Raw genomic sequence first — 12,128 nt, 5'->3', positions numbered from 1 at the left:
GGGCTTATACTACAACACCACACCAGGACTTCACCTATATGTGTGTGAGTGTCTTTATTTTAGGATTTCATCCCTGAGTCTTATAAGTAGGTAAGTTACTTATAAGCAATAGCCAGAAGTAGAGGAAGTATCCTGATTCTCTGTAGTCTGCACATTGTGAAACACCACTCTAAGTTTATCTGCTTGTCCCATCTCTTTTTAACTCAAGGAGGATGAGAATGAGAGAGGGCTCCATGGCTGAGAAATATGAAGCAAATTAGCTTTTGTATAGAATGGATTTGTAGCGCTACTATCTTTAAATTTCTAAACAGATCATACATACACAAAAGCCACAAAAGGCAACTTATAAATCTGTATTTCCAAACTGTTTCATTTCACATTATGGTAAGAATTTGAATGAATTAGAAACATTTAAAAATTATAGTAAAAAAAGAAATATGGTCACATTAGATGGAATTCTGAGTATTATTTCCCCCTCTTCAACTTTCCAAATTCTCACAAATGTCCAACAGTTTTACAATGAAAAACTTAATAAAGAATGGGATACAAAACATTTCAGCAAAATAAATCTGCCCATGTAAACTTCAAATAAAAATTTTTAAATAGGCTAACATTATAGTTCCTACCGAGCAACAGGAAGCACATTGGAACCAGTGTACATCATGATAAAAAAAAACACTCCACTCAGATAAAGACGAGGTAACTGTGGATTATCTTGCATGATATGGTACAACAATATAGCAACTTTTTCAACAAGAATGGGGTCAAAGGTCAGCAATAGCTAAAAAAGAAAGAGGACATTTTGGTCATTAGTAAAGAAAACCAGCTATATATTATCATTCATTTTAGGTTTATGCATTTTATATACTAAGGCTACGGTTTCTTATGTGGTTGTGTTGCTCAGTGCCATCGCGCTGGTTCCGACTCATAGCAACCCTCTACAGGGTTTCCATGGAGCGACTGGTGAGTTTGAACCACCAGTTCAAATGTGGTTCAAAACAGCCTTGCGGTCGAGTGCTTTATCCCACAGTTCCACATAAAACAAAAATCTATGATATTAATTAAGATGATCTATGAATCTACCAAGGAGCTCTGATAGGGTAGTGGTTACGAATCGGGCTGCTAACCTCAAGGTCAGCAGTTTGAAACTACCAGCTGTTCCACGGGAGCAAGGTCAGGGTTTCTGCTCCTGTAAAGATTTACAGCCTCGGAAACCCTTTACCGGCTCACTATGCGTCGGAACTGACTCCACAGCACATAACAACAACAAATGAATCTCCCAGCAGATTTGAAGAAATGAATCCTTCAATAACATTTAATAAATAACTGTAAAAGAGAATACATAAAAACTTATTCACAAAAAACCCCCAAACACACCCGAAGCCAGTTTTTTCATAACGACAGGCAAAAGTGCTTCTAGTGCAAGAATCTTCCTGAGTAGACTCCTCCATTAAGGACAGAAGAGAAAAGAAGCTATGTTTTCAGTTACAGTTCAGTTGAAAAGAACAATCTCCTCAAAGCTACTTGAGAACTCAACCAGCAGAACAAAGAAAAATGATCAGTGAAAAAGTACTAAGAAATAGATTTAGAAGCACAGCTAAAAGTCAAGAGCTAAACAAGTACCAGAAGAAGCGACCTTTAGAAATTTGTGCTTTAAATTCTGAATGCACTATCTGGGCCTACTTTACTGAATTTGGGATAATAAAAACTATAGCGAGTTACAATGAGTGAACAATTGATAAACATATTTAACAAGTTTTTCTACAAGCTTCACTATGGTTCGTACCTCAATGTAAAGAAAACAAAACTCCTCACTACTAGAGCAATAAATAACATCATGATAAATGGAGAAAAGAGACTGAAGATGTCAAAGACTTCATTTTCTTAGAACCACTGTCAACTATCATGGAAGCAATAGTCAAGAAATCAAATGACATACTGCATTAGGTAAACCTGCTGCACTGACCTCTTTAAAGTATTCTAGAGCAAAGATGTCAATTTAAAGACTAAGGTGTACCTGTCCCAAGACAAGATGTTTTCAATCACCTCATATGCATATGAAAGTTGGACTATGAATCAAGAAGACTGTTGACTCATTTGAGTTATGGTATTGGAGAAGAATAATGAAGTACCATGGAATACCAAAAGAACAAACCGTGTTGGAAGAAGTACAGCGAGAATGTTCCATACAGGCTAGGATAATGAGACTCTGCCTCTCATACTTCTGATATGTTATCAGGAAGGACCAGTTCTTGGAGCACATCATGATTGGTAAAGTAGATGTTCAATGGAAAAAAAGGAGGACCCCAATGAGGTGGACTGGCACAGTGCCAACAGCAATGGGCTCAACTTTAACAATTGTGCGAATGGCACAAGACCAGGAAGTGTTTCCTTCTGTTCTGCATAGGGTTGCTATGATTTGGAACTGACTTGACAGTACCTAACAGTAACCTCTACAAAGCTTAACAAAATTGACATTGCAGTTTTCTATTAATATTTGCAAAGTCCCAAATTTTGGGTCAGATGATACAAGCAGAAAAATTATCATAACAAAGAGAAAAAGTACTTGCTCAAGAGTATGAGGACATGGTTCTATATTGAATGCTAGACTAAACATTTATATGTCTTTAAATACATAATTTTAAAAGTTGTCTGTGGTCTTAAGTGTCTTATTTGTTCAACAAATTATTAGAAGTTATACTAAGTTATACTAAGATTTTCGTAGTGTGAAACCTGACATAACTTTGGCACATATGAAAACCAGTAAGCGACAAAACACAAAGTATCAGAAACATTAACTGTACTAGAAGAATCTGGACACTCAATTTATCTTAAAAATAATTAACTTAAACAAAAAAAACAAATAGATAACAAGTTGTTATGGAGTTGATTCTGACTCACAGAGACCCCATGTATATCAAAGTAGAACTGTGCACCATAAGGTTTTCAATGGCTTATTCTAGTGGTCATTGCCTTAAAATCAAATGTACAAAAATCCCTTACCAGCTATGTAGGTAATATTCCGGACCACTAATACATTTACCTACAGTGCTTGGCAAGATGACGATCTCCCAGAATAGAGGAAGTTAAATAAAAACAAAATTAACCTCTAAAAAATATTTTAAAGCATACTATAAAAAACAGAAGGCATACGCAGTTGAAAGCAGCTAGGTATATAAGTAAAGTTCTTCTCCTGGACTGCTTCAACTGTTCAGGTATTATTTAAAATTATACCTGAAAACTTAGATAAGTCAGCTTTATGTCAAGTTGACCATGTATCTTAAAAGTCTTTCAATCATCCATTTCTGGTTTGAAATGGAATGTTATTTGCATTTATTTTCTTCTCTTTTGTTTTTGTGAGTCATGGAAAAATGTGAGGGGTTGATTTTGTAGGCATAGTACTTAGCTACATCTTTAGAGGACAGTTGGACACAGAAACCAAATCCCTTCCATTGCACCACCTCACCTATGCAGCTATCTGGTGCACTACGTTTGCAGTGGTAGTGGTTTAGAAGGAGCACTAAGTGCTTTGTCATTTAATGGTGGGAACAAAAATGTCCACACTAGTAAAACCACACAAATTTTAAAGTATAAGTATACTAGCAACAATACTTAAATAACAGTAGTAAAACAGTCTGTTAAGATACTATCATATTTAGAAGTCTGTCATTACTGACTTACACACACACATAAGCCTCCATGTGTAATAACTGCACAAGGTACATTGGCTGGGAATCAAACCAGAGTCTGCAGCAAGGAAATGGAGAATCCTATCCACTGAACACTTAAATTATGCTCATGAGGAATCTATACACGGACCAAGAGGCAGTTGTTTGAACAGAACATGGGAAGACTGAATGGTTTAAAAGTAAGAAAGGTGTGCAACAGGGTTGTATTCTTTCACCATACTTATTCAACCTGTATGCTGAGCAAATAATTCAAGAAGCTGGGTTCTATGAAGAAAAACGTGGCATCAAAATTGGAGGAAGACTCATTAACAACCTGCGATATGCAGATGATACAACCTTGCTTGCTGAAAGTGAAGAGGACTTAAAACATTTACTGAAGAAGATCAAAGAGCATAGCCTTCGGTATGGATTGCATCTCAATGTAAAGAAAACAAAAATCCTTACCATTGGACCAATAAACACCATTCTCATCAATGGAGAAAAGATTGAAGTTGTCAAGGACTTCATTCTTCTTCGAACAACTATCAACACTCATGGAAGCAGCAGTCAAGAAATCTAACAACGTATTGCATTAGGCAAATCTGCTGCACAAGACCTTTTTTAAAGTGTTGAAGAGCAAAGATGTCAGCTTGAGGACTAAGGTGCACCTGACCCAAGCCATGGTGTTTTCAATAACCTCATATGAATGTGAAAGCTGGACAGTGAATAAGGAAGACTGTAAAAGAACTGATGCTTTTGAGTTATGGTGTTTGAGGTGCCATAGGCTGCCAAAGAACCAACAGATCCGTTTTGGGAGAAGGGTTGCCAGAGTGTTCCATGGAGGCCAAGATGTCATACTTCAGACATATTGTCAGGAGGGACCAGTCGCTGGAGAAGGATATCATGTTTGGTAAGGTGGAGGGTCAGAAAAAAGAGGAAGACCCCCAACAAGATGGATAGGCCAAGTGGCAGCATCAATAGACTCAAGCGTGGCAACAGTAGTGAGGTTGGCCCAGGATTGGGCAGTGTTTCGTTCTGCTATACCTAAGGTCGCTATGAGTCAGTACCAACTCGATGGCACCTAACAACAACAACAACAGCCACTGAACCACCAATGCCCCTACACATTTATGTCATACTACAGCAATATAAAAATATATCATTGTACAAAGACAAACTGAAAAATCAAACCAAGTTATTGTTATAGAGCTTAAAATCAAGCCATGTGCAGTTAACTAAAACAAACAAACAGACAGAAGGAATACACTTCCATAAAAAAATCTCTGGGACCTGACTAGTTTAGGACTAATGCTAATTCTGGAGTATAAATAGTTTAATCCCAAAAGGGAAGAATAATTTTTTTTAATTAGCATATCCTATATAATTGCAATTCAGTGCTTTGAGTCAGTTGCTACCCATGAAAACATTTAAGCTGGAATAGGCAAATCACGAGGTTTAAACTAGTGCCGTAATTTTTTCTTCACATCTATATCCTCATATCCACATTTAGAGCCTGCTGGGGCTTTTCAGTAGTCACAATATCAATCTGCACCTTGGACCAGTGTAATTGACATTTAATTTTTACAACAGTGTGATTTTAAGAATAGATAAGGAATTTCTTGTAGAATAATTCTGGAGTCAGGGTGCTACCCATGTCTGGACTCCTGAGTACACAATCTTCCACAGTATATTCAGACTGTCAAACTTAATTAAAAGTAAATTAAACAAACAAACAAGTGTTGATCAGGGCACAGACTTTTAAAAAATGCATAGAGTATAATAATAAAAAACAAAACAAAGTAAGGCTTATAATAAAATTGTTGTTGTTATTGTTGTTAAATGCCATCGAGGCAATTCCAACCCAGAAACGACCCTGTAGAGGTTTCCAAGGAGCAGCTGCTGAGCTTAAACCATCAGCCTTGCGGTTCAAACAACTCTGCAGTCTGAATTAAGTAAGGGTAAGTGAGCCTTAAATCATTGCTTAGCATTAAAACATAAAAGTAACTTACCTGAATAATATGAGGGAGGCAAGTACTATCTGACAACAGTCTTTTCACTCTGGGTAAAGGTCGAATGATAGCATTATCTTGATCCCTAGAAAATATTTTCTATGGTCAACATTTAATATGTTTAATAAGATCTGCATTTTCACAGCATATGGTATTCTACTATGCAGAAGCAGTTACCTTACTTTTTGTTAATGAAGACTAAGCTCTCATATAGCTGGGAACATGATTAGGTATTTTGGTTTAAATCTATTTGGCTGCTTAATAGGACTTCATTTCCTTCCATAAGATTTCCTTGAAAAACAGTACCCTAGAAGAGCCAAAGACTCTTATTTATTATTTAAATGATTAAACTTGGTGTTGTCCAACACACTGTCAGTGGGAATTTCTCCCCAAAGAGCATATTAAACTTTGTCATAGGAATGCAAACCCAAATTTAGCTATTCAAAGTATTTTAAAAGCTTAGCTTTAATGTTAATGCTACATTATTTCTAAATACTAATTCTATTTTTTTTCCAGTTTCATCTGATTTTTAAAGAGAACCAGAGTCATGGGAACCTTAAGAAATATTAACTATGTGATTTTCAGTAACTTACACCACAATATATACTTAGCACAGTAATAAAACTAAATGCTGTGCATGAAAATACATTGCGAAGATTTAAATGTTCCATGTTAAAATTAAAATTACAATTATCAACAGGAACAAAGCCTCACTTTCACTAGTCAAGTGAGGGCATAATGTAGGCCTCAACTCTAGTTCTAAACCAAGAATGGTCAGTCAACCTGGCATCATCTATCTTGCGTTTTCTAATGACTTATCCAAAATATTTGTATCTGATTCACATAAATATTATCACTGCACTGTTGCTAGCGTGCACTCAGAGCCTTGATTTTATAATGCTCTTTGAGGCCTCACAAAGAAAGTTGTTTTTTAGTTACTTTATCAATATAATTTGAAAATGATTTATTTTTATTCCAAAAAGTTCCAAAAGACAATGCAGCATACGGACAATTTTGTTCTAAATCATTACAATGACCTCATGCTATTACTGAAGAACAACCTACATAAATGAGGAGAGGAAGATATTTTAAAGTCCATGTTAATAATTTTAGAGTATTTTAGAGTTCATAAAGTGTCCAACTGCATTTTACCTGCTTGGAAAATATCCACACATTGATATCAACATGTTCAGTATAAGGGTTGCAAGGTCAGTTTCATTCAGTACAGCCTGTCCACTGGCTAACAAACACCACTTAAGCTGAGGTATGGCCTGCAGTGGTCGCCATCCATCCATGCCTTGAGCCCAGCACCTGGTTTTTGCATTTAACATTCCTTTGGTCCACAATTCTTCCATCTAAATGGACAGAGGGCATCATTGTTACACATGAATACATAAAATGAAAATTATTTTCTATTTTAAAGGAAATTTATAATAAATTATGAAATAAACATATAAGTTCCCTATTTTTTTTAAAAAAAAGCAAAAAACAGTAGCAACCAAGTTCTGCTGTAGGTCTTCAGGAAGTCAAATTTGGCTACTGATGTAAGAAAAAATGGCCCATTAGGTGGCTAACTTACGAATCATAAGGAAAACAAGAAAGAGTGAAACTGTAGGCAGACAGTAAAAAAAAAAAAAAAAAATTATATACAAGCAAAATTCTTGAACCATATGAAAGTTATATTTAGTCAAATTCCAAAGGGGCAAAGCCTGGGAGATAGAGCCTGAAGGTAGGTTCAAATATGGGGAGATAGTAAGTGGGAACTAGTCTTCGTTCTTGGACTATATTAGCAATTTCCAATGAATTTCAGACTGCACATTAAAAATTACTATTCATACCACATAGGTCCATTATAATATGATGTAACTGGGAATTAGTATAAAAAAATTCATGAATAATCTGAATGTTATTGCTATAATGACAGCTTTACACAGCAGGATTTAGGACACAATTTGTCTGTGTGTTTCTCTAGAAATGCAATCACAGCCTTCACTAGATGGAGTGTATCAAGAGTCCTTGGAGTTGATGACAGTATTTCAAATCACAGTCTAAAAATATTTCACATATCTATGTGCGCTAAGCAGAAAAGTATAAGGAAGACTAACCTTTACAAAAAATGTCTCCATGACACATACCTCATGAAATCCATACGGGCCACTCCTTTCTTTGTCTGCATTGCCAAAATACCATTCCTTCTCACTTTCTCTTTTCATATCTGGAGCAGCTTCAATTACATTACTCTAAATTCATAAAAGATCTGGTTATTTTCCAAAGGAAAATATATTGTCATAAAACAAAACTATAAAGTAATATAAATACACAATATGGATTAAGAAGGCTTGGTACTGTAGGATGAGCACTGGACTGCTTGCTAACCATAAGGTCTGTGGTTCAAACCCACCAGCTGCTCCATGGAAACCCTATATAAGGTTGCTGTAAGTCAGAACAGACTCCAAGGCACTTGACAACAAAACTGTATCTAAATATATACACACACACACATCAACTCCTGGTGTAGCACTGTAAGATAAATACTGGACTGCGAACCAAAAGGTAAGATTGAAGGTTCATACTCACCAGTTGCTCCTTGAAAACCCTGTACAGGGGTCACTATGAGTCAGATTTAACTCGACGTCACGTAACAACAACAGAATATATGCATATATAAATGTGTATGTATGTATATGACACTGTGGGTCAAAGCGCTGAATTCGGCGCTTAACAACAACATATATATGGGTTCCAACCAATAGCGACCATGTATATACGGTTTCCAAGGAGTGGCTGATGAGCTTGAAGTGCAGACCTTATGGTCGAGTGCTTATCCTACAGCGTCATACCAGAACTCTCTCTGCATGTATATTTATATATGCTTATATTCCTTTAAAAATTCAACAGAAATTTTAAACGATCTTATTTGAAAAATATTTCAGTATACCCTATAGACCAAAGAAGCTATTTCCTTACTAAGATGTCTTTGAAGTAAAAAATTCCCTAAATTCACCTAGTGAGCTAAGTTAATTTCAGACACCTAAATTCCGAATGGTCATAAATTCTTAGGACACACACTGTAGTAGCAAAAATATTGCAAACCGGTATATAAAGTTGTTGTTAGGTGCCATCGAGTTGGTACGGACCCACAGTGATTTTATGCACATGAGAACGAAACACTGCCCCATCCTGGGCCAACCTCACTATTGTTTCCAATTTGTTTCAAATGCTGCCACTTTGCCAAATCATCTCACTGGGGACCTTCCTCTTTTTCTCTGACCCTTCAGCTTACCAAACATGATTTCCTTCTCCAACGACTGGTCCCTCCTGACAATATGTCCGAAGTATGACAGACTTAGTTTGGCCATCCTGGCCTCCAAGGAGCACTCTGGCTGCACTTCTTCCAACACAGATCTGTTGGTTCTTTCAGCAGCCCATGGCACTTTCAATATTCTCCTCCAACCATCACTAAAGCATCAATTCTTCTATGGTCTTCCTTACTCAATTCTCCAGCTCTTGCATGCATATGAGATTATTGAAAATACCATAGCTTGGGTCAGACACACATTAGTCCTCAAGCTGACTGACATCTTTGATCTTCAATACTTTAAAAAGGTCTTATGCAGCAGATGTGCCTAAGTCTTTAGATTTCTTAACTGCTGCTTGCAGGAGTATTGATAGTTGATCCAAGAAAATGAAGTCCTTGATAACTTCAATCTTTTCTCTATTGATAAGAATGTTGTTTACTGGTCCAGTGGTGAGGATTTTTGTTTTCTTTACACTGAGATGCAATCCATACTGAAGGTTGTACTCTTTGATCTTTATCAGTAAATATTTTAAGTCTTCTTCGCTTTCAGGAAACAAGGTTGTATCATCTGCATAATGCAAGTTATCAGTAAATATTTTAAGTGTTCTTCCTTTCTTCCTCCAATTAATGAGTCTTCCTCCAATTCTGATGCCACATTTTTCTTCATATAACCCAGCTTCTCATAGTATATGCTTAGCATACAAGTTGAATAAGTATGGTGAAAGAATACAATCCCGCTGCATACCTTTCTTAATTTTAAACCATTCAGTGTTCCCATGTTCTGTTTGAACTGCCTCTTGGTCCAGGTACAGATTCCTCATGAGCAAATTCAAATGTTCAGGAATACTCATACTTCGCAATGTTGTCCATAGCTTCTCATGGTGGACACAATCGAAAGCCTTTGTGTAGTCAATAAAGCACAGGTAAACATCTTTCTGATATTCTCTGCTTTCAGCCAAGATCCATCAGACATCAACAATGATAGCCCTCATTACACGGCCTCTTCTGAATCCAGCTTGAACCTCTGAAAGTTCTCTGTGAATGTATGCTTGTAGCCGTTTCCATATTACCTTTAGTAAAACTTTACTCTCATGGTATATCAAAGACATTGTCTGATGATTTCTGCATTCCATTGGGTCACCTCTTTTTGGAATGGGCACAAATACAGATCTCTTCCAGTCAGTCAGCCAGATAGTTGTTTTCCAAATTTATTGGCAGAGATGAGTGAATGTCTCCAGTGCTTCTCACTTCCTGGAAAGATTTCAGTTTGTACTCCATCAGTTCCTGGAGCCTTGTTCTTTGCCTATTCCTTCAACGCACCTTGGACTTCTTCCTTCAGTATCACTGGAACTTGATTATATGTGAACTCTTGAAACAGTTGAACATCAACCATTTCCTTCTGGTATAGTGACTCTGTATTCCTTCCATCTTCTCTTGACGCTTTCTGCATCATTCAATAATTTACCCATAGAATCCTTCAATAACAAAAGACGAGGCTTGAATTTCTTCTTTAGTTCCACCAGCTTGAGAAATGCTGAGCGTGTTCTTCCTTTTTGGTTTTCTGATTCCAGATCTTGGCACATTTTGTTTTCACATTTGGCTTTATCTTCTCGAGCTGATCTTTGAAATTTTCTGTTCAGCTCTTGGACCTCCCTCATTTCTTCCATTTGCTTTAGCATCTCTGTGCTGGACAGCAAGTTTCAGTGTCTCTTCTGACATCCATTTTGACCTTTTCTTTCTTACTTGTCTTCTTAATGACTTTTTGTTTTCTTCATGTATGATGTTCTTGATGTCATCCCACAACTTTTCTGGTCTTCGGTCTTTAGTGTTTATCGTATCAAATCTGTTCTTCAGATGATCTCTAAATTCAGGTCGGATATATTCAAAGTCATATTTTGGCTCTCGTGGACTTGTTTTCATTTTGTTTAGCTTCAGTCTGAATTTGCATATGAGTAACTGATGGTTTGTTCCACAATCTGCCACTGGCTTTGTTTTGACTGATGATATGGAGCTTTTCCATTGTCTCTTACCGCAGATGTAGTCAATTAGATTTCTATGTATTCCAGCTGGCGAGGTCCATGTGTATAGCTATCTTTTATGGTGTCTAAAGAAGGTATTTGAAATGAACAAATCATTAATTTTGCAGAATTCTACCATGTGTTCTCCAGCATCATTTCTATCACCAAGGCCATATTTTCCAACTACTGATCTTTCCTCTTTGCCCCCAACCTTTGCATTCCAATCACAAGTAATGAGCAATACATCTTGATTGCATGTTTGATCAATTTCAGATTGAAGAAGTTGGTAGAATTCTTCTGTTTCATCCTCACTGGCTTTAGTGGTTGGTGCGAAAATGTGAATAATAGTGGTATTAACTGGGCTTCCCTGCAGGCGCATGGATATTATCCTATCTCTGACAATGTTGTACCTCATGACTGATCTGGATATATTCTTTTTGACAATGAATGCAACACCACTCCTCTTCAAATTGTCATTCCCAGCATTGTAAACCATGTGGTTGTCAGATTCAAAATGGCAAATCCTTTCAGCTCTCTAATGCCTAAGATATTGATGTTTATGTGTTTCATTTCATTTTTGACAATTTCTAATTTTCCTAGATTCATACTTCGTACATTCCATGTTCCGATTATTAATGGATGTTTATTGCTGTTTCTCTTCATTTTCAGTTGTGTCCCATCAGCAAATGAAGGCCCTGCGGGCTTTTCTCTATTCGCGTCATCACGGTCAACTCTACTTTGAGGAGCCAGCTCTACCCCAGTCGCACTTTGAGTGCCTTCCAATATGAGGTGCTTATTTTCTTGCACTGTATCAGACAGTGTTTCTCTGCTATTCATAAGGCGTATTATAAAGTAGCATCCACGATTAACCTCAAACCACCACACTCAAAATTCTGAAGTTCTATTGGGGTATATAGCTCATACTCCCCTCCCCTGAAATAAAATCTTCAAGACGTGTCTGACATGACATTATGTAACAAAAGCTAGATGCCAACAGGAATGTTTTGAGTGATTTTAAACATTTAGTTTCAAGAAACTACTTTTATTATATATAGTTCTAATGGTATCATGTATCAATGTTTTTATGAGATTCTAGGATAAAGGTTTTATGTACTAAGAATATTTGATTATAACA

At 36.6% G+C, this 12,128-nt stretch overlaps 1 protein-coding gene across 1 annotated transcript in view; it reads right to left on the bottom strand.

Moving 5' to 3' along the window:
- Nucleotides 1-12,128, bottom strand: part of DNAJC13 (DnaJ (Hsp40) homolog, subfamily C, member 13) — a 173,921-nt gene that overhangs the window by 58,340 nt on the left and 103,453 nt on the right. Inside the window, exons 27-30 of the mRNA XM_006840026.1 lie at nucleotides 7,813-7,917; nucleotides 6,830-7,032; nucleotides 5,678-5,762; nucleotides 627-781 (exon numbers count right to left, since the gene is read on the bottom strand). Coding sequence (XP_006840089.1) covers nucleotides 627-781; nucleotides 5,678-5,762; nucleotides 6,830-7,032; nucleotides 7,813-7,917 — 548 coding nt within the window. The remainder of the gene's footprint in view (nucleotides 1-626; nucleotides 782-5,677; nucleotides 5,763-6,829; nucleotides 7,033-7,812; nucleotides 7,918-12,128) is intronic.

The sequence above is a fragment of the Chrysochloris asiatica genome, unplaced genomic scaffold, assembly GCF_000296735.1.
Source record: "Chrysochloris asiatica unplaced genomic scaffold, ChrAsi1.0 scaffold00028, whole genome shotgun sequence".
In the NCBI taxonomy this organism is placed as follows: Eukaryota; Metazoa; Chordata; class Mammalia; order Afrosoricida; family Chrysochloridae; genus Chrysochloris; species Chrysochloris asiatica.
Note: the sequence above shows the minus strand (reverse complement) of the source record. Positions and strands in the feature narration are given on the sequence as shown.